Source organism: Zootoca vivipara, chromosome 5 (genome assembly GCF_963506605.1).
Source record: "Zootoca vivipara chromosome 5, rZooViv1.1, whole genome shotgun sequence".
Classification (NCBI taxonomy): domain Eukaryota; kingdom Metazoa; phylum Chordata; class Lepidosauria; order Squamata; family Lacertidae; genus Zootoca; species Zootoca vivipara.
Genome location: NC_083280.1, coordinates 39,023,467 through 39,051,252, shown reverse-complemented (window position 1 = coordinate 39,051,252; position 27,786 = coordinate 39,023,467). Strand labels below are relative to the sequence as shown.

The 27,786-nt window shown below is 42.9% G+C and overlaps 2 protein-coding genes across 13 annotated transcripts in view; one reads left to right on the top strand and one right to left on the bottom strand.

Annotated features, from left to right (window-relative positions):
* The window catches only part of MAP3K13 (mitogen-activated protein kinase kinase kinase 13), a 46,452-nt gene extending 30,839 nt beyond the window's left edge, over positions 1–15,613 (top strand). For 11 of the 12 annotated variants that reach the window (XM_060274609.1, XM_035132504.2, XM_060274611.1 and 8 more), the window contains 6 exons: positions 510–647; positions 2,347–3,058; positions 3,240–3,310; positions 8,513–8,569; positions 9,001–9,298; positions 10,091–15,613. In XM_060274609.1, coding sequence (XP_060130592.1) covers positions 510–647; positions 2,347–3,058; positions 3,240–3,310; positions 8,513–8,569; positions 9,001–9,298; positions 10,091–10,192 — 1,378 coding nt within the window. In that variant the 3' untranslated portion in view covers positions 10,193–15,613. The remainder of the gene's footprint in view (positions 1–509; positions 648–2,346; positions 3,059–3,239; positions 3,311–8,512; positions 8,570–9,000; positions 9,299–10,090) is intronic. The other variant, XM_060274612.1, reaches the window with a different exon arrangement.
* A 3,820-nt stretch (positions 15,614–19,433) lies between these two features.
* Positions 19,434–27,590, bottom strand: TMEM41A (transmembrane protein 41A). Its single transcript, XM_035132509.2, has 5 exons — positions 27,387–27,590; positions 24,047–24,200; positions 22,867–23,028; positions 20,619–20,757; positions 19,434–19,835 (listed from the first exon to the last, which is right to left on the bottom strand). The coding sequence occupies exons 1-5, from the start codon at positions 27,485–27,487 to the stop codon at positions 19,612–19,614; spliced, it is 780 nt and encodes a 259-aa protein (XP_034988400.2). The 5' UTR covers positions 27,488–27,590; the 3' UTR covers positions 19,434–19,611.
* Between the last annotated feature and the right edge of the window lie 196 nt (positions 27,591–27,786).

Below are 27,786 nucleotides of genomic sequence, written 5' to 3'. Positions count from 1 at the left end.
TTCCTTAGATCTGCTTCAGGCACTTCTTTTTCTAATCAAGATTGTTGTGGGGAAAGCTTCTTATTTTAGAGCACAACACTTCTATTGCACATCCATGTTTTTTAATCTTGATATGAAACACAACCAGCACTTATGGACACATTAGTTGTTGCCTAGATCAGCATACTCCAACCTCTTCAGATGCAGACCCACCTTTAACCTAAACATACCAATTTTGTTTACCATATATTTGTTTGGTGGTAGTGCTGCTGTTATTGCTCCCTTTAGATCAGTATTGCTCCCTTTAGATGGGGACCTGGTATTGGGTCCCCATCTCCCCAGTTTAAGACAGTGGCCTAGAGAATGGCTAGGTTTCAAACCCACCCCCCAAATGCTGACATGAGCACTTGCGTGGACAACAGTTTGTAATATTTATTTATTATTCTTTTGACTTGGGGAAATTGCAGATATTCTAAAAAATTCATTTTATAATTAAAAGATTACAAACTTCATTTTTAATCCATGTGCAGGCGGGAACAAGCTGTGGAAAAGAAATATCCTGGGACTTACAAGCGTCACCCAGTCCGACCAATAATCCATGCCAATGCAATGGAAAAATTGATGAAGAGGAGAGGAGTCTCACACAAGCCTGGAGGCCAGACTAAACGGTGAGCCAAATAACAAAAACATGTTCAAAGGCTTTTCACAATTATGTGCATATATCTGCAAAATGAGGAAGCCACATCTGCTTGGGTCAGTATCCATTATTGCACAAAATGACTGATTACTCAAGTGGCACTGACAAATCTTCTGGTGTGTAGCATCCTTGAATTAGACATTAACAGGCACATCCAACAGGTAGATCGTGTTCTACTGGTAGATCACTGGACGTCTCTGGTAGATCACTGGTAGATCACTGGCTCCCCCCAAAGAAGCTCAAGAACTTTGGCTCCCCTAAAAAAGCTAAACATTTTAGCCCTGCAGCCCATAAAAAGAAGCTCAACAACTTTGACCTGAACCCCTAAAGAATGGGCCTTCCTCTTCCTTAAAAAAAGCTCAAAAACTTTGACCTGAACCCCCCCGAAAAAGCTCAACAACAAGATCACTGCCAGTTTTTAACTCTGTGAGTAGATCGCAGTCTCTTGGGAGTTGGCCACCCCTGAGCAGAATGTTGGACCAAAGAGTTTTATCGTTGGTCATTTAGAAATCTCAGAGTACCCAATGCAGCTTTTATATCAGAGAGTGCAGCTTTTAATATTAGCAAAATGGTCAGCTGATATTTGGCCTGGATTAAATGTACTAAGGGGTTATCTGTTGTTTAGTCATTTAGTCGTGTCCGACTCTTCACGACCCCATGGACCAGAGCACACCAGGCACTCCTGTCTTCCACTGCCTCCCAGTTTTGGTCAAACTCATGTTGGTAGCTTCGAGGGGTTATCCAGACAGCTTTAATTCTGGAGATTGGTTGTGGCATTTCAGCATTTTTGCACCTTGCCATTTAGAATGAGGAGTTCTTCAGTATGTACTGATCTGTTGACAGTGGGTAGTGTGGAACCACCACAGATCTGAGAAGTAAATGCCTACAAATCAGAGGTGGGTTTTTGTAGCCAACCAGTGCTTTAGCATATTGCTACAGCTAATTCACATTGCCAGAAAACCTGTTGTTGCAAACAGGTATCAATATTAGTAATGATAGGATTTATTCTATGTTCACCTGAATTATTAAGCAGGCAAAACTCTTTGGACTTGATATTGACATGGTATTTATAAATGTTGAAATTGTAAAACCTAGACTGAGTCTCTACTAAGCATATCGCTTCTTCAGCATATTATTAAGGCATTTGTACAACACAGCGTTTGGTTTATCTTTCTTCTCCCTTGCTTCAGAATTTTCATCTTTCTGCCTCAATTAAAATATACATTGAAAATGTACATATTTTTTCACTTAGGGTGTAGACATGCCAGGGTCCAGAAAACAACAACTGCTGTGTGAACGCAAGGGGGAGTTGTCCATAGTACATAGTACAACTGCTTTTGTAACTGGGGAGGGAAATCTAAAGGTAGTCTGTTCTATGGCATGGGGTGGGAATGCAGGTCCACTTTTTTAAAGGCAAAAAGTCAAGAAGCCCACTGGATGTGTGCGTGCCTTTGGTTCACCTCAATGCTTCCTTTGGTACCCGCAAATTCCGAATTTTATTTTTAGTTTAAACTATGTGACCTATAACAAAACCTGTGATACTTCAATGTCATCTATCAATAGGCGTGTTGACAAAAAATGAAGGAAATAATGTAAAAACCTTCATAGAATGGAAGCTTGCATATGTTAATTCTAATAGAGAGCATGCTGGTTTTTGCAACATTTCTCAGGCCTGACTTGCTGAAGACGGATGGCATATCCAGCACTGAAGTGGCTCCTAGTGGCTCTCCCCTTTCAGGAAGTCCAAAGATGTCAACCCTCAGTAGCAAAGGACGTTACCGTAGCAAACCACGCCACCGGCGAGGAAACAGCAAAGGCAGCTACAATGATTTCACAGGGATCTTGAAAAACCAGTCAGCTCAAGATGACTTGGCCCATCCATCTCACCATCATCAGCACCACCCCCATCATCATGGGCATCACCCCCGAATGAACACCCATGGGCAGGACATAGCCAACTGTGCTAACAACCTTCGATATTTTGGCCCTGCTGCAGCCCTACGCAGTCCTCTTAGTAATCACGCCCAAAGGAGGATGTCTGGTTCTAGTCCTGACCTTATCTCTGCTGCTATGGAAGCTGATTCACGGAGAAATCTGGAGGAGAACGAGAATGGGGAGGGCGAGGCTAATCATTGGGAATGTTGTAAAGGAGATACATACAACCTTTGCCCACAGTGCAGGATGGGGACAAATACTGCAAATCAAGGACAGTCACTTGAGCCAGGGCTGGAGAAGTCTGATGCACCATTGCATGCAAATAAGCAATTTCCTGGAAATAATGAGGAAGGTGAATTCAGCAGCCACAGAGCAGTGTCTTCTCTTGGCTCATCTCATCCTGCAAGTACTCCAGGACTACCGGGTAAAACACGACCCATCCCAAAGGTAAGATCCCTCCAACCATCCTGAAAGCAATGGACAGGTTTACATTTTGCTGTTTTCTCATGCACCCTAAATTTCTTAGTTCTTTCTGTAGACTTTGGAGACTTCTGTTCATGAAAGTTGCTCAGGTGGCTGTATGCATGTAAATAAGTGGCAAATAACATTGTCTTTAATCTTCTACTAGAGTGGCGATGATTCTTCAGAACAAGAAGAAGGAGAAGTGGATAGTGAAGTGGAATTCCCACGGAGACAGAGGTAGGACACTGAACTTCTCTATTTTTATCTAAATTGCTAAACAAAGGTTTGGTTTAACAAAAGGATGGGGAGTTAAAATTTTGGTGGGATGAGGAAGGGTTAACTGGATTGGGTAATGTTCACAAGCTATGACAAAGCCAGGAGAGCAGAATTCTGGGAGGTGGATATAATCTCAGTTTTTTCTCTCCTGCCTTGGTGAATCTGTCAGTTAAGTGTTTTTTTTCTTCCCATTTTCTTTTCTATTCTGTCCTTCTTTGTTTGCTTGTGTGGGCTTATTGTGATCTGATTGTTTTTTGTCATGAACATTATCCCTCAATGAACCCTTCCTTATCCACCAAATCTACACGTCAGGTAAGACCAATCGTCCTTTCCATTGTAACATGATGAGAACTTAAGAGGGGTGACTGTGACATTATTTGTTATCCAGGTTCTTTGAACAGGGAAACTACCAGAAAAAATAGCATAAAAAACTCTCTACCCATGTCACATTTATACTGAAAATGTCTAGATCTGATCATGATAATAATGAGATGCTGCTTCTAATGTGTTTCCCCCACAGTACGTTTTTTCTGGTATGCAAAAGAACAAGAGACTTATCTACAAAAATCTAGAAAAATTGCTAGCACAATTAGTCATGATTCTTTCCTGCATAAAAGGCATACATTACTTGCTTTTGGAAAGTAGGCAGGCTCTATGATCTATGATTCAAAATGATGTATATTTGTTTTTGACATTTGTAATCTGCTTTTAAGTTTAAAGAAATTCCCAAATGAGGTAGCAAAGAATAAAAACATTCCAAACATTCCATGGGGGGAAGACTTTAAAAACCTATGAAAATTAAAAAAGGTTTTTGCCTGGTGCTGAAACAACATTAAAGTAAGAAAGAAAAGAATAAAAACAACAATATCTAAAAACAATACCTCTCTGCATGGTTAAAAAATAAATAAAACAGCAGAATAAAATCATTCAGTAGTAAAACTTCTTCCATATTAAAATCAAATTGCTTCATTTCAAAAGTCAGACCTGAGCCAGATTGCAATGGATCTAGTTAATCAGTATCGCCTCAGGCTGTTTGGAGTTGGAACAGCCACTACTCCCTCAAACATCTTGCCAAAATAGTTATTTTCTGGACTGTGCCAGGATGTGTTCCAGGAAGAGGAGGGAGAATTCCTTAACTAATTGGTTAAATGTAGATATGGTTAAGTAGGGTTGAGATAAATTTCAATTCATCCTTGATGGAATTCACGGGTGATCAAGGCAAAGGAAATGCATGCTGATGATGTATTTTACATCAATATAAACTCCCATTAGTACTGTATAGTGTGGAGGACTGAGAGATGTCCAACCCAGCTGGCACACCGCCCATCAAAAAGATAGCCTTAACCTCAATGAATTTGTCTAATCCTCTTTCAAAGCCATCCAAGTTGGTGGTCATCACTACCTCTTTTGGGAGAGTTCCATAGTCTATAATTATGTGCTCTGCAAAATACTTCCTTTTGTCTGTCCTAAATCTTCCAACATTCAGCTTCATTGGATTACTGAAGTTCCAGTGTTATGAAAAAGGGGAGAAAACATCATCCACTTTCTACGTGCCATGTATAATTTTATACACATCTATCATGTCCTCTCATGCTCACCTATTCTCTAAACTGAGAAGTTCCCAAATGTAACTTTTCCTCCAAGGGGAGTTGCTCCATTCTTTTAGTCATTTTGGCTACCTTTTTCTGAACCCCTTCTAGCTGTACCATTCCTGGTGAGATGACCAGAACGGTATACAGTATTCCAAATGAAGTCACACCAAATATCTGTATGATAACATTGTGATATTGTGTCAGTTTTATTATCAATCCGCTAAGGATCCCTGGTCGGCAGTTCAAATCCCTGTGACGGGGTGAGCTCTCGTTGTTGGGTCCCAGCTCCTGCCAACCTAGCAGTTTGAAAGTACACCAAAAAGTGCAATTAGATAAATAGGTACCGCTCCGGCGGGAAGGTAAATGGCGTTTCCGTGTGCTGCTCTGGTTAGCCAGAAGCGGCTTAGTCATGCTGGCCACATGACCCGGAAGCTGTCCGCTGGCTCCCTTGGCCAGTAAAGCGAGATGAGCATCGCAACCTAAGAGTTGTCTGCGACTGGACCTAACGGTCAGGGGTCCCTTTACCTCTTTACCTTTAGGGATTCCTACCATTTTTCACAGCTTTTGCACATGGGGTGACCTCTTCATCAAGCTGTCCCCTACAACTCCAAGGTCCCATTTTTGGTCAAGTCACCAACCATTCAGACTCTATGAGAATATATTTTTAAAAAATGTTTTTTTGGGGGGGGGGAATTGCCCAATTCTAGCTTACATTGAATTGCATTTGCCATTTTACTTTCCATTCTCTGAGTTTGGAGAGATCCTTTCGAGCATTTCACAATCCCTTTTTGTTTTAACCTCTCTGAACAATTTGGTATTATCAGCAAACGTGGCTACTTTACTCCTCACTCTTAATTCTAGATCTTTTATGAATAAGTTAAAAAGAACAGATCCCAATATCGATTCTTGGGGGGGGGTGCTCCACCACTTTTATCCCTCCATTGGGAGAACTCTCTGCTTCCTGTTACTTAACCAGTTCTGATACACAAGAGAACCTCTCCTCTTGTCCCATGACGTCTAAGCTTACTCAATAATTTTTGGTGAGGTACTTTGTCAAAAGCTTTTTGAAAGTCCAGGTATGCTATATCTCAACTGGATCTCTCCATCTATATGCCGCTTGACACCCTCATAGAACTTTAATAGATTAGTGAGACAGGACTTACCCTTGTAGAAGGCATGCTGGTTCTGCTTCAGCAAGACTTGTTCTTTTCCATTCTTGTCAATTTTATCTTTAACAGTGTTTTCCACCAGTTTCCCCCAAAAATTGGCCCTAAATTTCCAGTATCCCCACTGGATCTCTCTTTAAAAAAAATTGGTGTTACATTGGCCACTCTCCAGTTTTCTGGCATGGAGGCTGATCTTAGGAACAAGTTACATATTTCTGTTTGAAGTGATTTCACATTTGACTTCTTTAAGAACTCTCAGATGGATGCCATTCGACAATTTTTATTTCGGTGGTTCCAGAATAGCCATAAACTAGCACTGTCTGCTCACTCCTGTACATTGATTCTTTCTATTGTAGAGTCTAACTGGATTTACCTGTAACTGAACCTGATACCATTTCTTCCAGGAAAACTCATAGGGAGCAGAAAACTTTAGTGAGTAGTGTGGATGCTTTGCTCTTGGTTGCACACAGCTTCTCCTCTTTGAATTGCCCCTTCCTGCAATGAGTTTTTACCCTGTGGGTAGGGGAGAAAAGACTGTTATATGCCACCTCCATCATTTCTGCTTTGAACCAAAGTGAGAGTTCCTACCCTGTTGCTATCAAAGTGGTGTGGTCAATCATGCCACCTATGTGTCCAGGATTTTGGTACTTCAAGGCAAAGGGCTCTTCATCTTGGGTTTGAATGGCCAGGATTTTTTTGGCTGTTTTTTCTAGTGTGATGACCAACATTGATTACCTGTCTCTTAGCATTCTTGATAACTTTCACCTGTTTTTCTTTTGATTGCTGAGTCAAGTCTTGGCAAAGGGACAAACTAGAGGTGATGCTGAATATATTTGTGCCACCAAGAATATATATTTATATATATCTCTCTCTCCCAGAATGACTAGTAAGGGGGGGGATCTGTTTGTGGAATCACAACATTCTACATTTCTTCATTGGTTGCCACTGGCAGTGGATGGATGGGAGAGAGAAAACTATCATGATGTTAAGACATAGTTAAGTTTTACTAAATGTTATGGTGGTGGTGAGGTGTTAAAGGCAGATCAGCTTGTTTGGCCCCAAAATTGCACACCCTCGTTTTCCTGTAAAATATATCAGCTCATATAAGTACTTTTGGGGAGAAGTAGAATTCACTTAGTAAGATGCTTCAGATCTCCATCTTCATTTTGACTATTACGGTACTTTTAGCTACATCTCTGCTAAAGTGATTTTTGCTTTGCATTAATGAAACTGTCATCACCTTGCAGTGTTCTCTAGGGAATCCTCTCCCACGTTGGCTCTCTCAACTTCAGAAGCTGCCTCCTGTTAGTTTGAATAAATGATTGGTAGTCCCCTCCTCCCACATAGTTCCCTAAAATAATATTTTCAGAACTTACTGCATAAGAAAATGCTGAATTTGTAACCTGCTGTTCAGTGCCAAAGGCAATATAGGACTTAAAATGACAACAAAATAGGGTTAAATTACATATATCAACCTATTTACCAGGAGAACCAGTAAGCTAAAATAAGACTCAGCATGAATTTTAAGATTAAGATAAAAATAAGAAATGAAGCCTCAGATTTAGCAACCTGGAGGCTTTCTTATTAAAAATATTTTGTCTCTGGTGTCTCAGTACTATAGTAATTTTAACCTTAGAGTGCAATCTAATTGAGCACAACAGTCTTATCATAGAATCATAGAATCATAAAGTTGGAAGAGACCACAAGGGCCATCCAGTCCAACCCCTTGCCAAGCAGGAAACACCATCAAAGCATTCTTGACATATGCCTGTCAAGCCTCTGCTTAAAGACCTCCAAAGAAGGAGACTCCACCACACTCCTTGGCAGCAAATTCCACTGTCGAACAGCTCACACTGTCAGGAAGTTCTTCCTAATGTTTAGGTGGAATCTTCTTTCTTGTAGTTTGAATCCATTGCTCCGTGTCCGCTTCTCTGGAGCAGCAGAAAACAACCTTTCACCCTCCTCTATATGACATCCTTTTATATATTTGAACATGGCTATCATATCACCCCTTAACTTTCTCTTCTCCAGGCTAAACATACCCAGCTCCCTAAGCCGTTCCTCATAAGGCATTGTTTCCAGCCCTTTGACCATTTTGGTTGCCCTCCTCTGGACACGTTCTTATGATATCCTTGCTGCCATCAGAGATCTCCCTCTGATCGCAGCAAGGAGAGGACAAAAAGGGATAATTCTGGAGGCAAGTTTATCCTTCACTGGACATGTCCCTGGAAAATGGGAAGAGTATACCAGCCATGGGGCCGTTGTACCCATTTCCTTTTCCATGGGAACCAATCAGAGGAATTTTTTAGTTTAAAATAAACATGAGTAAGGGAAGGGGAACATGAGAGAGGTGTATAAAATTATGCATGGATAGAGAAGTTCTTCTCCCTCTCTCGTAATACTAGAACCCAAGGTCATCCAATGAAGCTGAATGATGGAAGATTCAAGACAGACAAAAGGAGGTACAGCATTTAATTAAACTGTGGAATTCACCATTACAAGAAACAGCAATGACCACCATTGTGGAGAGCCTTGAAAAGGATTGGGCAAATTCACAAAGGATAAGGCTTTCAGTGGTTGCCACTCATGATAGCTATGTACTGCCTCAGTATCAGAGGCAAGATTTCTTTGAACACCAGTTGCTGGGGGTCATGAGTGGGAGAGGGTTATTGTACTGCTTGTGGGCTTCACATAAGCATCTGGTTGGCCACTATGAGAAAAGGATTCTGGACTAGGTGGGCCTCTGGTTTGATCTACCAAGGCTGTTCTTTATGTATCTTTAGGAATGGACTTGGCCTTCTTCTCATCCTTGTTTGTAATACCCTGCTCATTAGATCAAGTGCTTGCAGCCTTTGAATCAAATCATACCCATTAATGTTTTATGGATTTGCAGGCCGCATCGTTGCATTAGTAGCTGCCAGTCTTACTCGACCTTCAGCTCTGAGAACCTCTCTGTGTCTGATGGAGAGGAGGGCAATACCAGTGACCATTCCAACAGCCCAGACGAGCTGGCCAACAGGCGTAAAGATCAACGGGCTGAGAAGCTGGATGAGATGTTGTCACAGACTCCAGAAATCCCCATTGAGATATCTACCCAGTCTGATGGCCTTTCAGATAAGGAGAGTGCTGTACGCAGAGTGAAAACACAGATGTCACTTGGCAAGTTATGTCCAGAGGAACGTGGCTATGAGGTCAGTAACACTCTCTTCATTGCTTGAGGTTAAAGTATTAATTAGATGCTTGGAAACTAGGGCTGTTGAATAAAAAATTGCAAGGTTTCCAACTGGAGCTCTGCTAGCCTTTGCTTTCGCTATCAGTTTTTTCTTACATCATTCTATTTTTATTTGATGTCCCATTGTTTTACTTCTCCCCAGTATTTTAGTTCACTGAGAAGCAGGAAGCCTTTTCAGGGTTCTGCTGTGCCAGTTCCTTCAAGTGCCAACTTGACAAATAGCTTATTTACTCCACACTAATGAAAGATTCAAACCAAAGTTAATCTGTGTGGGATTGTATATTTGCATGCTTTCCCATGGGTTTAAAAGATTTTTTTACAGAAACAAAACTAGTACATCCAGCTTTTGGGGCAAAATCGCTTTTAAAATGCAATTTTTGAGTTATTTTTATGCAAAAACGTCACTGCCGTTTTATGGGCTACCATACGTGCCAATTTTCACAGACATTTTCCCAATTCCCGCCCAGACACTGCTGCCGACTGCAGTATTCTGGATGTCCGGGGAAATCCGTATATATGCCAACCCTAGTATATAAGGACATGGCCAGAATCACGTCAGGAATTTTGTGGCACAGTAATCTATTGCATGCATCAGATTCCCAGAAAACTAAAGGCTGAGCTACACATTCATATGTGCTTTCACCTTTTTTTGAGATGGACCAGAGACCATTCTGTCTGCAGATAAAAATGCCATAAAACTGAAGTGCCAATAAATGATTTTAAAAGTTGTTCTCTGGGATTTGTGATGCAGAATCCTGGAGAGTTTGGAGAATCAGGTGGTGACTCTTCAGATGCAGAATGCTCTGATGCAACAGTGAGGACCAGTAAAGCCTGCAGCTCTGCAACCTGGTAAAGATGTATCTCCTCCCTCCTTCAGTTGTTTGATCAACTGGCATTTTGATTCCCCCAAGAATCCCCTCTTCATTCCTCTGAGAAGCTGCATCTCCACCCCATCACCCAGATGATCTGCAATAACTTGAATCTTTGGAGAAATGTTCTGATGAATTGGTTTCTCGGTGAGCATTTCAATCACGAATGGCAGGGATGTATTTTATTGAATAATTGAGCTATTGTATCATATTTTTGGCATTTTAACACTTTTTACTCTGAAGAGTGAACTGTATCCATAGACAAAATAATTGATTGCAGAAAGAAGTTCAGAAGACTAGCCTATGAAGGACAACAATCTTTTTGAGTCTTAGACAGCATGCATAAGGCTAGGATCTGATGCTACTTTTGACATGGGACCAGGCCATGCGGCTCTGAAAGTCCGGAAATGAAGTTAACTCAATGACTTGATCACATCCAGTGAAGCAGTGGATCAGGTAAACTGTGAACAAATGCCATCAGTGTAACCAGCGTAACTTTTTCAATAGGAACTTGTTCACATTCCTGGAAAGATGTATCTTGAGTCACTGCTCCCCTAGCATGTTGGAACTAATTGTTTTTTTTTTAATTTGGCATTGGTTGGTTGTGACATCCTGCTGCTGTATTCTAGCCTCAGCCTCTCTCAAGCATTTTCCAGCATCACTATGCCACTGTGACACAGCATGGAGTGCCTGGTGAACAGAGAGAAATTGAGATGCTGTTTTTCTAAGTTAACTTCCTCTCCATTCCAACCTGCCTTTTGTTTGCTTCCTTCAATGAAAAATGAATCGATCAAATTAGTGAAGATCAAGAACTCACAAGCCATGGAAAAGCACATTCTGTACATCCTGAGGACTATCCTGAAGGAAGAAATTAGAAATTTTCCTACCATAGGTCGAACACCGTAAGGGAGTATTGTACTTGGATGAAGCCAAGGGAATAGTATGGCCTGAACCACACAAGTGGCCTCTGCTTGTTTTGTGGTGTGACTGGTGGAAGGTAATATTGAAATGTAATGATGAGTAGAGAATGCCCTTCATCTTGGGTCTGAGGGAGCCTAAGCATGGGCGTACCCAGGGGGGGCAGCTGCCCTCCCAGAAGCTAAAAGGGGGGGGCAGAGACAGCTCGCGGTGCGCGCTTTTGTCCTTCTCGGTCGGGTACCCGATCTTGCCACAGCGGGCACAGCGTAAGACCCCAGCGGAAGGCAGACAGACCCCAGCGGAAGGCAGCGGTGGGAGTTGCCCCCAGCTGCCTGGAAAAGGCTGGAAAGCTCTGTCTGTGGCAAGGCTTGTAACGCTGCAGAAGCGAGTGGGAGGAGGAAGAGGAAGAGGGCGTGAGGGAAAAAGAGAGAGCGTGCACACACACCAGCCTACCATCGGCGCGCTTTTTTTTCTAGGGTAAAAAGAGCAGAGGCCGGTGGGGAGGAGTTGCGGAGAACCGTGTGACCGCCCCCTCCCCTCCGGGGGGCGTGGATGTTGACCACGCCTCCTGGGAGGATCCTGGCTACGTCATTGCCTGCCCCCCCCTAGTTTTGATCCTGGGTACACCCATGAGCCTAAGCCATATTTTCGTATTGATGAATTTTTGATTGGAGAGGGTCCAAGACTATTGCCTTTCCTAATTGAATGGTATTCCACTTTCCTTCTGCAATACCTCATTTTTCCTGAGCAACTTCCTGAGGTTTATAATCATGGCTCCTTTAACTGACATGTCCAACGGAAGCAAAACAAAAACACTAAAACGTTCTATTTTGGTTTTATAGCCAAAGTTCTGCCAGTAATTTTGGCTGTGCCCTCAATTTGTCTCTAGTTAATTACATTCAGGGAAGAACGGTTCATTGTCTTGAGTGTAAAATTGTATTCTAGCAGTTTCCATATTTATAGTAGTGAGTAGCAGTTGCACCCCACAATCTCCACCCCCAAAATGAAGGGCAAAGATGGGTTGCATGTTGTTTGTTTACATTTGATTTGATATTTTTTTAAAATTGTCTAGTGGCAAAATGAAGGGAAATTCTTTACTTATACAGAGAGCAGTATTGTATGAGTTAAATTATTCCATATTTTAAAATTATGTAGCTGGACTACATGAATCTTAAGTTATGTCATTATTTATTTTAATTTCTATAGATTAAAGGCAGGGTATATTGTAGCACAACATATTGGTGGTCCCTGTTCAGTTGCTTCATGGCTACTTATCCCAGGAGGAGGAGCCAAGGTGTTTTCTTAATGTTGTGACCTAATAATGTGTAATAGGCCATGCTTATTTTGCTGGCTACAGCAGCCTGACACTAGGACGGGGAGTAGGCCCGTCCAAGCAAATTAAAGCAGTCCTGAGCTGCATGTGCATGGAGTGTGACATGGTTAGGATGCAGAGCTAAGACCTCTTGGCATGCTTTAGCCTCCCAGCTGCAGTCCCAAACATTGTGATATATCAGAATGAAACAAAACAACAAAAGCAAATAAGCCCTGTTCACTTGAAATTGAACAAGAATTCCTTAAGCTTAATATGCTTACACTAAACTGATCTGAGCTGTGCCCACTCTGAAGGAAATTCTGTCTGGTCACTTGTACTCCCTGGAAAGCTTAAGGGTGAATTACTTTTATTGGGGGGGGGGCACAGATGCTGCTTATTCGACACTTCAATAAATACCATTCCATTGGTGTATGGACCAAGCTGTTGGGGAAGCAGCACATTATTGCACTTGTCGAGTCCATCACAGACCCCTAGCTTGGTGCTTCTTCTGAGAAGCATGTCATTCTTGGCATGATCCAAACCAGGCATCCCCTCCAGATGTTTTGGACTACAATTCCCATCATCCCTGACCACTGGTCCTGTTAGCTAGGGATCATGGGAGTTGTAGGCCAAAACATCTGGAGGGCCAAAGTTTGGGGGTGCCTGATCCAAACTATCAGTACAACTACCTTGCAGCCTTTGTTTCTCCTTTGAGTTTCGCCACATTCTTCCTGGCCCCTGTGGACAATTACTTTGCTTTGCTTTTACTCTTCTCCTTTCTTCTTTGGCGATCACTTGTAGCCAAGTAAGATTGTCTTCCATAAATATGGTCTTAACAGTGTGTCCGTAGTGTGCTATTACTAACACTGTCATGTTTATGGGTACCTTACTCAAAATGCTGTTGTTTGGATGATCTCTGAATTGGAAACAGTCTGCTTTACTAATGGAATCAGACAATTTGGCAATAAACACTCTTCTCTCCCCCCCACCCCCCAGCCCAGCATAAAGACTCCAGTTTAACAGCTGGTAGCTCACTTCATATCCCAGTTAGCTGACTATGCTCTTGAAAAGTTCATTTTTTGCAATAAGACGAAGTGGGGGATGGTGTCAAGAATGACAAGTAGCTGCATGATGCTTTTCCCATATGAAGCACTTGGTATTGTTAGCCCACTGTGGTCCTAATCTCTTTTCTAGGGCAAGAAGCATTAGTATGAAATGCCTCATATATATAATGTAGAACTGTCAGCTTTAAAGCATAACTTCTCAGGGTCTTGGGCAAAGGAAAGTCCTGTGATCTTTTAATTAGAGGTATTGAGCCTGCAGTCTTAGGCATTCAACGTATGTGCTCTCGTACTGAAGTACAACCTCTCCCCAGAGTCTTTAACATTAGTGAAAATGTGTCTGATTTAATGGCCTCTTGTGTCTGTTATGGTTGTTTCTTTTGGTGTTTGCACACAGCCTGCATCTGTAGATGTCATCCTGCAGTTATAGTATGTTGAGGGAGTATTTAAAGGTTTAAGGAAAATTCATTTAGTTATGACAACCGGTGTCTCAAAGGACATGCTCTCTCCTCATAAATGTGTGTGTCCTGGGTTTTCCTTTACATTTTAAAAAATCCAGTTTTGCTTTGATCCCCAAAGAGCTGTTGAAATAAAGGGGCATTAATTTAAGGCAGCTAGTAAATTGGTGGTTATGAAAATCAGGTGTTAACAACTAGCAACTTGTGCTTGGGTGTGTCTAATACTCAACTGTAGAATATTCAAAACTGGTATTTGTGATTTGTGCCATTGAGAGAATTCTTCCAGAGCCATTTCCTCTAAGTTGAACAGGTTTTGCTCAACTGAAAGTCATTTTTTAAAGAGCTGAAAATGTAATCAGAAATAAGATTAATCATCTCATATTTTCCCCCATGCCATTATACCTTTTGTTAGCAGCTTACAACTTTAGGGTACTCTTAAATGCACAAATATTTTTTGTAAATTTAGACAATTCTAGCAAATTTCAGGACTGTGGAGAGATCCAAGTAAGAGGAAAATCAAGCTAAGCCACCCAAGTTTTCTAAGTTAGAGAGCTGTGATATTGTTTATATAGTTAACTGTGGGCTGGGCTATATGCTATGACCACCAGGATAATGGCTGGAAATACCAGACCAGTGCTGAGTTTCTCCCTAGTGTTGCAATGTCTAGGGGCACTCACCACATGATACAGCATCATTGTATTGTGAGTTTCCTAGTCCACACTCCATGTAATTGCCACTGCTGGGAACAGAGCACCTCATATGATCATGCTGTTTCATGCAGGGAGGGGCTGAATTTGCCCCAGTGACGCCATAGCATGTAGCCTGGCAGAGACATGGTGTTGTACTAGTGTATTACAAAAATGCTGTAAATGTTGTGCCTCAAAAAGATAGACTTACTAACCCTAGAATATGGATGGTGAATTGTGCTCCAAAATTATATTGGTTTAACAGAGGTGAGATTTTAAATGGTTGATGTTCTCTTAGAGTATGGAGGTTATGTTTTTAAGTCTCTCTCTTAAATGTGAGGGCTAAGTCCTTTTTAATGTGGAAACAGACTCTCAGGTATTTGTGTGACTTTGGGCTCTAAAAAGCCTGCTTTGTTCTGTAGGTCTAATAAAAGGTACTGACTATATATCTACTTTCTTCTCTGGGAACAACACTCCAAAGCATTAAATATTAACAGACACAGACAAAACTATGGTAGCTGGAAATACTACTACAGAGAAACACACACTTTAATTGTCCTTTTCCCTAGAAAGAAGTGGCAAGTTTACTGGCAGAAAGGAGTAGGTAGCCACCATGCTTCTTCCACACATTACGTTGCTTTTGTGTTCAAGGAGTAAAGCAGCACAAGAAATGCTTTCTTGGCACCAACAAAACAGTGCATTTTTGTTGTAGTAGGGTAGGAAAGTAGTTCAGTCTTTGTGTAAACACTCTGTTAGCATCTTAGGGGTGTCAGTGGAATGGATGGCCTTGTGCTGCAGAGTCTAGATTTAGTTCTTAGAACAAAGTTCCCTTTAACTGAAAGCCATAAATCCAACAAATCATGTCATCCAGATTATGAGACAGTATTGCCATGTGTGCAATCATCAGTGATTAACCTTTTGGCTGTGTTTTTACTATTCTGTGCCAATGGCATTCCAACATTATAACTGCCTGATTAAAGGTAAAGGTAAAGGGACCCCTGACCATTAGGTCCAGTCGTGACCGACTCTGGGGTTGCGCGCTCATCTCGCATTATTGGCCGAGGGAGCCGGCGTATAGCTTCCAGGTCATGTGGCCAGCATGACAAAGCCGCTTCTGGAACCAGAGCAGCACATGGAAACGCCGTTTACCTTCCCGCTGTAGCGGTTCCTATTTATCTACTTGCACTTTTACGTGCTTTCGAACTGCTAGGTTGGCAGGAGCTGGGACCAAGCAACGGGAGCTCACCCCGTTGCAGGGATTCGAACCGCCGACCTTCTGATCAGCAAGCCCTAGGCTCAGTGGTTTAACCACAGCGCCACCTGGGTCCCCTCAACTGCCTGATTAAGGGTTTGCTAATTAAGGGATAGCAATCTGCAGTATGTGTACAATAAGCAATGCAAACCAGAGGCAACTCAAGGCAAGTTGCTTAATTAGGTTATAGTCACAACTCATAAAGCATTCTTAACTACTGGGTGCAGCTATGGCACAATCAGTGTGGTGGCTAATGGGATTTAATGGTTTTACATGTCATTTGAAACAATCCTTTTATATGCTGTTTTTTCTCCCAACCCTATGGCTTCCTGAAGCAAACTTGATTTTGTTTTGTATTGAACAGTGTATAACAATTGGGAACAAGACTGACTATCAAAAACAGATGCATGGAATAAAAAGCCAGTGTACCTCAAGTGCTTATATGCTCTTATGTCCTGTGCGACTGTAGCTGTGTATATTACACCAAAAAGTGGATGCTTTGGTAAATTGCCTACACACCACTAGATGCAATTCTGTATTTCCAAAGACTGTTCTCTCTTCAGGACCTTGTGGAAAATAGGAACATAGGAAGCTGCCTTATACTGAGTCAGATAATTGGTCTATTTAGCTCAATAATGTCTACATTGATAAGGCTCTTCAGGACTTCAGACCAGGGAGTTTCTGGCAATGCTGGGGACTGAACCTGAGACCTTTTGGCATCCAAAGCAGATGGTCTACCACTGAGCTACAGCTCTTTCCACAATATAACTTGTCTAATTGCTAATTATATACTGAAAGGTATATGTCAATAGTGCCAGCAGAATAATGAAAATGACTTCATAGAAGAAGAAGTGAAGTGTTTGGATTTGATATCCCGCTTTATCACTACCCGAAGGAGTCTCAAAGCAGCTAACAATCTCCTTTCCCCTCCTCCCCCCACAACAGACACCCTGTGAGGTGGATGGGGCTGAGAGACTTCAAAGAAGTGTGACTAGCCCAAGGTCACCCAGCAGCTGCATGTGGAGGAGCAGAGACGCAAACCCGGTTCCCCAGACTACGAGTCTACTGCTCTTAACCACTACACCACACTGGCTCCTGTGTGGTGCATACAATAGAGCATACATAGTGAAAGTCCACATCCTCCCTAGGGAGGAGTTTAATGAATAAGGTGTACTCTCTTATATTTTCTGATTGGTGACACTTTAAATAGTTTTTTCCTGAAATACAATCAGTTGGGGGTATGCTGTCACTTGCCCCTTCAGTTACCTGCTATTTTTCCTCTAGCAACAGTTAAGTGTGTTTCCATGGCAAACATCATGATCTTACAGTCAACACTTTCAGCACAATTCTGTTGATTTCAGTAGGCTGTAGTCCTAAGTATGCACAGGATTATGGTCTTAGTTTCTCAATACTTGCCCTGTTTCCCAGATCATCAGATTAGCGCATAATGGGGGCTGTGCTATGTATGAAGGGAACCTTTCCTCAGCACACAGATACAATGTAAAATCTCGACAAGATTAGGATATACAGTAACTTCAAACTGCTTTTGTGGAGGCCAAGTACAAAGTATCCTGGAATCTAGGACTGCTGAAGAACATAGGCTAGGTGCAAATGAGTTAAAACAGCTACCTTGTGGCTTCTTGCTGAAAGGGGAAGGTAAGCTACTGAGTGGAAGCAGAACTTTCTCCCAGTTAGTTTGTCTGTAGATGGGAAAGGAGGAGCTCTTAAATGCAGTGCTTAGATGTCACTCTTGTAAAGTAGCTAAACATATACTGTGTTCCTTTATACAAACAACACCTTACACCACCGTTTTCACCAACATTTATCTGATAATACAGTTTCCATGTAAACACACACACACAGGAGGTAAGGCACTTGATTAAGACATAATTTTTGCACAGACTAATTGAAGTAGACATTTTTCTTTTCCCCTTGTCTCAGTTACAAATTGCTACAATTGTTACATCAGTGTTTATTACGATCTCTCTAGCACATACCACATGCATGGAGTCTGCTAATACCATCCTGAGAAGCTTGTCATTAATGTTGACAAGTTTAGCATAATACCGTTACTTTAGTGGAGGATAGCAAAGTGTTTAACAAAGCCACCTCTTCCAGCACAGTTATGGTAGATTAATAATTTTCACAAGAAACCCAACAATCCATGCAGGAGTTCCTGAAACATTAGCCTAGTACTTACACTTGAGGTGGTCAGATTGTCACATCGAACAGCAAAAAAGGGTTCTAGGTTAGCTGCCTTACCAACAGCTAGTGTTCTATATGAAGGGATGTTATTTGTTTTTGTATAGAACATAAAAGCACGCATCTTCATCTGTATTCTGAAGTAGTGGTTTTGCTCAGTTAAAACTTCACAGTTGACCCTCGGGGTCCCTTCAAATTCTACAACTTCAGTGAGAATTAGACCCTTGTCAAAAAGGTAACTCGATGAAAGGTTTTTGTAATAGTGGCTGTTGACCACTACCAAATACTTTCTAAGGGGGTGAGGTGCAGAATACTGAGATGAAGTGATAGGGCTTCATCTCTGGGCTGATTGTATACTCTTAAGTAGCAAAGGAAAAAGGATGACCTCACTTGCAAATAAAGTTTTCTCAGCCCTTAAGCAGTGGATTATCTAATGGACTAGCAACACAACCATGTCCATTATTCAACGAATACAAAATAAAGCATAAGCAGAGAATGTGGTCTTCCAAGAAGCAAAGGAAAACTGATAGGGAGGTTAAAATAGACACAAAACCTGAACAAAGAGATATCCCGGAGCCATTTTACATAGTATACTCTGCTGGAGAATTGCAACAAAGTGGAAGATACTCCATTTCATCAGCAGTCAGTACATGATTGTAGGAGTACTTTACACCTCAGTAGCTCCCCACAAAGGCAGATGTAGAAGTGGCATCTCTCACCTCCCTACTCATCCTTAACTAGATCTCTTAGATTTGCAAAAGCAACAGCACTGATGTAATTCTGCTAAACCCGTTCTACCTTTACAGTAAGTATAGTTGCTGCTGCCAGAGTAACCAAGATACTGAGGCTTTGAGAACAAAGCCAGTATGTGGACTTCATTACCACCATTTCTCCAGCCTACAAGGAAAGGAAAGCAATAAGTCAGTCCTCCAAGCCTCAATAGTTCCCTGAGCCTACATTAACCTAGTTTTCTTCTTTGGGATTCCCAAGCAGGCAGAGGGAGGAAAAATCACTCAAGATGTGTTCCCTCAATAGAGAAGATAATAGGATTCAATTGTTGGTGCTGGTATTTCAGCCAGTCAAGCATGTGTCCCATAGAATGCGCTGCGATTGCCAACAGTAAAGGGTGCTTTGTATGTGATCTTTTCCTGAATTTGCTGTCATGTGGGAAGCAACCTCAAATTTCTAGGCAGATATCATTTACAACCTCTAAGTGGTAGCAAAACCACATGACATAAAACTGTTCCAGTGACAGCATTCTTGTTACAGAACACATTGGAACAGTTGTGAGCACCTTATAAAAACGAGTTTTGCAAGTCTAATTTTTTTTAATATAAAAAAACACATTAAGAGCAGAAATTGTTCTCTGTCTATATGTTACTGAAAGGAGATGCCCACAACTGCACCAGGGATTTTAAAGTTCAGTAAAAACAAAATGGGCTGGTTGGGGGAGGGGGGAATTGCACCTTTCCCATAAATAGACTTCTATAATATCTGGCCCTAACCCAGCCCATTCAGCTACTCTTTCTCCCATTGAGGAAATGGGCGCTCTGGCTATTTTTGTCCAAGTTGAGATGCTTCTGACTGAATTTCTTAATGAAGGTCCCAGGAATTAATGCCACCATGGCAATAGCCAACATCCTGAACAGAGTACTCCAGGAGAAAATAGCATCAAGGGAGGTGATCTGTGAAAGGATTGAACCAGTCTGGACGCAGATGAAGTTATACGGGATGAGGCCTGCAGAAGTAAGAGAATACTCATATAAGCAAAACTTTCACATTTTTCAGACTTGCCTTGGACCTGTGAATAAGGTAAGAGCTTGAATGTGCAAATGCTGAGGAGAACACATTTGGAAATAAAACTAAGAAGGGTCAGCAGAGAGAAAGTGCGATTTAGACTAAGCATCTTGAAGAATCTATTCTCCACTGCTCAAGAAGGATGGGAAATGATTTGTGCTGCACAGTTAAAGGGTAATTGTCACCTCCCCCAGCAAGAGCTTGCACTACACAAAATATTGTCTTAAGCTACTCTATAAGAAGCACGTTTTTCACTATGTTCCTTACAGAGAACTGGTGTAATTTAATGTTACCTTAGGGACATCATCAATTTTCACATTAAGGGAGCGTGTGTTTAAGGAGGATTATAAACTCTACCAGTTTTTCCTAGTGCCCCCTGAGACAAAAAGTATAGAAAAGCCCATAAAATAGTATTTTTCTCTCTCTACAAATCAAAATCAAATACTGTAACTATTATTTTTTGCACTATGGTTTGTAATGCTCAACAGACATTAGTTAAAATGCCATTCAAGGGTTCCTAGACAAATGGGCATACCTCCAATTATAATCACATTGCAATTTCCACTATTGCCAGATAATAGTCCATCAAATTGGAACACCCACACAATAAAGGTAAGCTAGAAGTGATAGGGAATGAGCAAGCATGCACTGCCATTTAAAATAGAAAAGAGGGAGGAGAATATATTAGGTGGTACTAAGACAAATTGAGTGCTTTTAATCTTACCTATGAATACAGAGAAGAAGAACTGAGTAACGGGGATGTTCAGGATTGGAGATGTGAGATTCAGAAACCAGTTTGGAGTCATGGGAAACAGCCTCAGAAACAACAAGAAAAAAAATAAGGAATTTCTGTTCTCTTCCACCTGCCATAGACAAAAAAGAAACAAGATCTGGTCAAACTGTGTGTGTGTGTTTACACACACGCATACATACACAAATTTTGTAATACAAATATTAGCTTGTATTCAAGGCACGCGAGCTGATATTACCACCAATAAACCTGGTTTAATGAATAAATTATATAACCATTCTATACTGGCATAATAAAAAGGGTAGAGAATAATATCTTGAGTCTAGAGCAGGGGTTGTCAACCTGGTCCCTACCGCCTGCTAGTGGGCATTTCAGGATTCTAGGTGGGCGGTAGGGGGTTCTATGACACAAGCTGAATCTTCCTTCCATCGAGCACTGGTGGACGGTAAGGAAATTTTACCATCAAGAAAGATGCATTAGTGGGCGGTAGGTAAAAAAAAGGTTGACTACAACTGGTCTAGAGCAGGGGTCAGCAAACTTTTTCAGCAGGGGGCCAGTTTATAAATAACCCAGAGATGCATCCTATATAATAAAGTGCAAGTGTCCCTGCGTCCAAGTTGTCCCGTGTGTCCCTGGGTTACTGCGCATGTACCCCAGGGACACAGGGATTGGACGGAGAGACAGGACGCACACACACACGCTCTCCCCCCCCTCTGCCAACCGCCGCTCGCCCTCACACTCCCCTCTCGCCACCCGGCTCAGGTGCAGGCAGCGGCCGGATCCGCTCGAGCTTCTCCCTCCCTTCCCAGCCCTCAGGGCTATCTTTCATGAGAGGGCAGAGAGAGCGCTGAAAGCCGCGGAAGCGTGTGGAGGGGGACGTCTGCTTCCTACAAAAGGGCCTGGTTGCGAACGGAGCCTCGGGGACTGCAGTCCTCCCTCCCTCCCCCCATCCGCCATACTTTCCCCGTCGTCCTCTTCTTGTTCCTCCTCCCGACTGCATGCTTCCCCCACCAAGGATCGCTAAGGATCGCGGCGGCGGCGATGGCACGCCTGGCGGCCGCAGGACCACCATTGAATAGAGCGCGGCCGCTGGCAACATCAGAGAGCGCCGCAGCGCCGTCGGCCCCGCCAGCAAGCCCGGGGCGGAAGCAGCCGTGCTCCCTCCCAGCTCCTGCCGAGCTCCGGCAGGAGCTGGAAGGGAGCGTGGCTGCTTCCGCCCTGGACTTGCTGGCGGGGCCGCCGGCGCTGCGGTGCTCTCTGTTGCTGCCAGCGGCCGCGCTCCTGGGCACCTGCCCTCGCCCTCCCTCCATCCCACGGTCACCAGGTGCACCGCCGACGCTGCCGCGCTCTTTGGGAGCTCGGCAGGAGCTGGGAGAGAGCACGGCTGCTTCCGCTCCGGGCTTCCTGGCGGGGCCGCCGGCGCTGCAGCGCTCTCTGTTGTTGCCAGCAGCCGCACTGCGGGAGCCGGCGGCAGAGGCCTCTTCCTTCTCCTCAGGGCTTCCCCTCTGTTCCCGCCCGGCTAGCGCCCGTTTACTGAACGGGCTGAAATACACTAGTTTTAAATAAAAGGACACATTCTACTCATGTAAAAACACGCTGATTCCCAGACCGTCCGCGGGCCAGATTTAGAAGGTGATTGGGCCGGCTCTGGCTCCTGGTTTGCCTACCCATGGTCTAGAGCAGGCATCCCCAAACTGCTGCCCTCCAGATGTTTTGGCCTACAACTCCCATGATTCCTAGCTAAGAGGACCAGTGGTCAGGGATGATGGGAATTGTAGTTCAAAACATATGGAGGGCCGAGGTTTGGGGATGCCTGGTCTAGAGGGTTGCTGCAAACCCTTTTTTCTTTCAGTATTTAGGCCTACATAGGCAGCAGGGTGAATCTAGCCTTGGAATTCCCTTCTATATGCAATTATGATATTGCAAGAGCTATAAATTATACAGTTCATTGGAAGAGTTTTCTGTTAATTCCAGCTATTGTATTGTAACATACTGGCTGCAGATTCTTGACAGCTAGACTTGATAATGAATAGCTCAGTTGGTTGGAGCATGCTGCTGATAAAGTCAAGGTTGCAGGTTCAATCCCCATATGGGACAGCTGCATATTCCTGCATTGCAGGGGGTTGGACTAGATGATCCTCAGGGTCCCTTCCAACTCTATGATAATGCACTACCCAGTCACAAAGCATTGACTAAAATCTTATAGGGGTTTGGGACTTACCTTCCTTTGAAGCATGGCCACCTTATCAGGAAAATAGTAGGTGACAAATTTTTTCCCAAACACATTGGACAGCCCATAGCAGCAAGTGGCACCCACAGATGTCAAGGCAGAACACAACAGGAGTCCCATCCATGGTCCAAAGAGAGCCCCAGCAAGGATGTTCTGTTAGAGCAAAACTAGACAGTGATCCAGTCCATAATAAACTGTGGGGAAAGCATGAAGGACTCTATGAACCATAGAAACAAGAGCAGCTCTGTTAGATCAGACCAATGGTCTTTGTAGTCCGGCACTGTGTTTCTAGCCAGGAAGTCCACAGAGCAGAAAGGCAAAATATTTATGCTACCTCCCTGGCAACTGGAAGCTAGATACACAGTAGGTGGAGGTGCTACTTAGCTTTCTTAACTAAAACCCATTTGTAGACCTGCCCATCAGGAACTGGTCTACAAACTGGTCTGGTGAGGATAAAGCTGTGACCATCAATAGATAACTTTGTAAACACATGGTGCACATTTATTGAATTCTGGAAGTCAAATTAAGGAAATTGACACCATATGATTATAATTTTTTTGTTTTCTGCCTCCTCTCACTAACTAATCATTTTTTCACTGAAGTTGGTATTTGAGCAATAAGCCAGAGAATGGTGGGACATTCATGGATGGTTATTGAGCTTAGTTTTAAAATCAGTTATTCATGAGGACAATCTTAGTTCTTGGAAAGTTTAGGCATTAATAATGCATGTTCAACTCTGACAATTTCTTCCGAAGAGTGTATAACACTCTCAGTCAGGTTTCCTCAAACTCGGCCCGCCAGATATTTTTGGCTACAACTCCCATGATCCCTAGCTAGCAGGACCAGTGGGCAGGGATGATGGGAATTATAGTCTCAAAACATCTGGAGGGCTGAGGTTGACGAAGCCTGCTCTCAGTGGATTCTGCTGTGGGTGGTCTAAGGGAATTTCCACAAATATAGAATTCAACATGATATGTATGTGAATGGAGTAGCCCAGGCCCTAGGAAGAGTGTAATCTAGCTTCTAGCTGAATAATGTATGGGTGAGTGGCATTCCAGGAGTTATTAGGCAAGTCTTCCAAAGGCACTGAAAGTGGGGGAAAGGACCAGATGGGTTTTCAGCAGCATGCTGCAAAGCCAAAATCTTGGAGCTTTGCAAGTATTATACATACCAGAAAACTGGAGCCAGGTATGGCGAAGCACTGTTTGTATAGGTAGGCACTGCAGAACAGTAGCAGCACATAAGTATGGTGTTCTCTATTGTAGTACCGTAGAAACTCTGCAAGCTTTTGCAGTTCCTCTAGGTCTGAAGGAAACTTTAGTGACCTGATAAACAAAGAGGATAAGCAGTTCAGTTGTGAACATACACTGCCAATGAAGGTGTTTTCATTCTATGGACAAATGCATGGAAAATTATGAAATAAGGGGAATGAAGCAAGAAGTACCATGTCATCTTAAATATTAACAGATTAATTGCAACATGTGCTTTTGTAGGACAATTTAAAAAGTTAAGTATCCAAGTTGCAACAGCACTATGCTTTCTTGCTACATGTGCCTGATCGTCTGGAATGTGGTAAGGGAACTGCCACGTCAGGTCTCAGGTTGCCAACTTCTTTTGGAAATTACAAATTCGATTTCTGTACCACTTAAATCTACATAAGACTGTGAATATTATAAAATATCATAAGCTCCATTAAGATGGGAGAAGAGGGAGGAACTGGTCAGCAGGCAGTTACAGAATACTATAGCCTACAGTACAGTGTTATGCCAACCAGGCAAGAACAACAAACCTATACAGTAGCTGGATATGCCTGAGATAGTCAGCAAGAATAATAGCATAAATCAGCGCTCATCAGAACACATGCACACTATGAATGCAGTAAAATAACAATTCAACCACACAACTGTGTAGGCACAGGTGTGTGTGTGTGTGTGTTTACAGGAAGAGGGAATTAAGAATTAGGAGGCATCAGGAAACTGTGGCTTCAGTTTGTAAGAAAATGTACAAAGGAATGCCTTCCCCAAGAGAAGATCTACTAGGCAGGAACAGAGGCCCATTGTTTCCATCACTCAAAAAGAGTCATTTGGGCCAGTTTAAAACTCCACGAGGGACACTGGTCAGTGGGGTCAGTTCCTGTTGGCTTCTAGGTAAGCCTCTATACTCCTGAAGGGATAGAGAATCAGATACATCCAGTCATCCATCCTCAGTCTTTCAGAGATAGGACAATGGAGTGCGTGTTGGAAACAAGCAGCAATAAACATATTGAAAGTATACTGTGCTTGCTCATGCTGGTGGAAAATCAGGAGAAAGATAAGAAATTATAAAACAATAAATGTTGAACTTTTGATCTGTATTTTAACTGAAGTCTGTCTTTGTGCATGCTTCTAACATGAATACTAACATATGGTTCCCCTTTGATAGTAATCACCTTGCTCCTTTTCTTCTTCTTCCTTTGTTCTAAGAACTAAATCCTTGTCTGCAGGTCAGCCTAATAAATTTCTCTACCTCACAACTTTACTGCAATTCAAGAATCTAGTAGGCTGTAAACATACTTCAGGTCCATGCAATCAGCCATAGCTCTGGCATTAACAGTATGCCCTTCTCTTAAACTGTGACCACACAGTTATTCATGCCATTCATTCATTCATTGCTTGGTTTCAACAAGAACTCAGCAATTAACTTTTCAAGCAGAAACAAGAATAGTATCTTTACTATGTGGCCTAATGCTAACACAGAACATAAAGTGCAACATTTCAGCAAAGCAAGGAAGGTGCTACTTTGGACAATTAAGAAAGCAAGCCACGTATTAAATTGTTAGTACTGTACAGCATACATTGGTGAGATTCATCAGAGGCAGCAATTCAAAGTTAGAATCCTTCTTAAATGAAATCTAAAACAGAAGGAGAGTTATAATTTAGGCTGTATTTTTTCCCACAGTGCTCAGGATTTGTCAGTCTGTGAAATGTATCAGTTCTGCATATCACTAGTTGCTCATGAAAATTCAAATTGGAAAACAATCATGTTCAAATTTCAACATATTTTGCTGAAGCAAACAGTTGATTACATTTTTAAAAATACAGCCTTAATTACTACAAGATACTTGCTGAGTTAGGAATTGCAGAAAAGAATTGCAGTGAATTCTGGTACCTGTGGTGTATGGTGGGCTACTGCTTAGCTTTGATTTTGTGGCAAAGACAGGCCGCTGGTTTTACAACTGTTTAAAACTTAACAGCTATTCAAATTCCTGATATGTGTATAACCTAAAGTAAAAAGGAAATGAGGGAAAAATCAGTGATATTCTCTACAATGAGAAGCTGATCCCCTAAAAACTACTGACAGAGGTCAGTCATAAGGATCATTCAATTCTCACTAAGCTATATTTGTTGTTCTGGAAAGACCCAAGCCTTTCTGCTTTAAGACCTCTACAACTCTTCATTTTAGACTTTTAGATAGCAAGATGTTGCCTGAAGCAAGGCATCTGAAGTGTGGAGTGCTCTTTATTAAATGCATTCTGTGGCTGAGCTTGCCACTGCAAGTTCACCAAGAACTTGCAGCAAGAAGTCATTTGAAATATGCACCAAGGCATGAAGAGAAGTACTGTATGTTACTGAATAAATTCGAACATGTTGTGATACCTTAGAGACTAACAGATTTATTGTGGGACGAGCATTCTTGAAACAGCATCAAAAACAAAACCGAAACACAGCTTATGCTCAGTGGTGCTAGATTCTGAAGTATGTGTCACAACACACACTACCATCTGAAGAGCCTCCAGTTACAACATTAAGTCTAGAGTCCAAATGACCGTCCGACTGCACCACTGCTTGTTACAATCAATCAATCAGTCAGCAATTTTGGAATAAGAGGACAGTGCCTTCCAAAGTCCACAAGTCATTACTTACAGCTGTGTACACATACCATACATTTAAAGCACAATTAAAGCACATCCCTCCCCCCCCATTAGAAAAAAACCATAATCCTGGGAACTGCAGTTTGTTAAGGGTGCTGGGATTTGCAGTACCTGAGGAGCAAACTACAGTTCCCAGGATTATTAGTGTGTACGTGCTTTAAATGTATGATGAAAGGGGGCATCAACTCACATCAGCTCAACGGGTACCCGAGACTACTTGAACATCTCGAGGCTGTTTCATAACAACTTCCTACACACCTAAACTTAGTTCACAGCATGCAGCAGCACATTTCCGAGCACCGCACACGCGAAGGGTAGCATCGGATTTCGACGGCGATGTATTTTTAGGCTCGCTGTCAATCACAATCGCAGGCGCCCTCAGCAAAAACCCAGGACCTTCTCCGCTTGGGGCAAGTGAGTGCAAGTCAACAATCCCGAACAGAGAAGAAGCCGCTGAGGCATTAATGAAGCCGAGGCTCGCTTCTCCTCCTCCTCCCCGCACGCAGCCTCCCTAGGAAGAGCGCAGCATCCCAGCTCCACGAGCGGGGCCCCTGCCAAGCCACAACCGCCTCGAAACCCCCCGAGGAAGAGTCCCACTCACCCGCTCCCCGCGCGCGGCTCTCCGGGCAGCCGCACCGACAGCAAGTAAAGGGCCGCCGTGGCCGCCCCCAGGACCAGCAAGAACCCTCCGAGGGAGCGCATTGCGGAGCATTCACAACGGCCGCCAGGAGGAACGGAAAACAAAGAGGAACGGAAGGCGCCGCGCGGAGAACTCCGGGACCTGCCCTCGCGTGACGCTGCGCCCCGTCCCTCACACAAACGGAAAAGGATGGACGTGGCGACGCACAGCCGGAACTTCCTGTGAAAATGACCGCCCGCCATCCCGGCCTCCGAGTCTATGGGGCGTCGCTCTACCCTTCGGCTCCGGGTTCCTGTTGGACTTCAACTCCCATCAGCCCCAGCCAGGACGGTCAATGGTGAAGGCTGACGGGAGTTAAAGG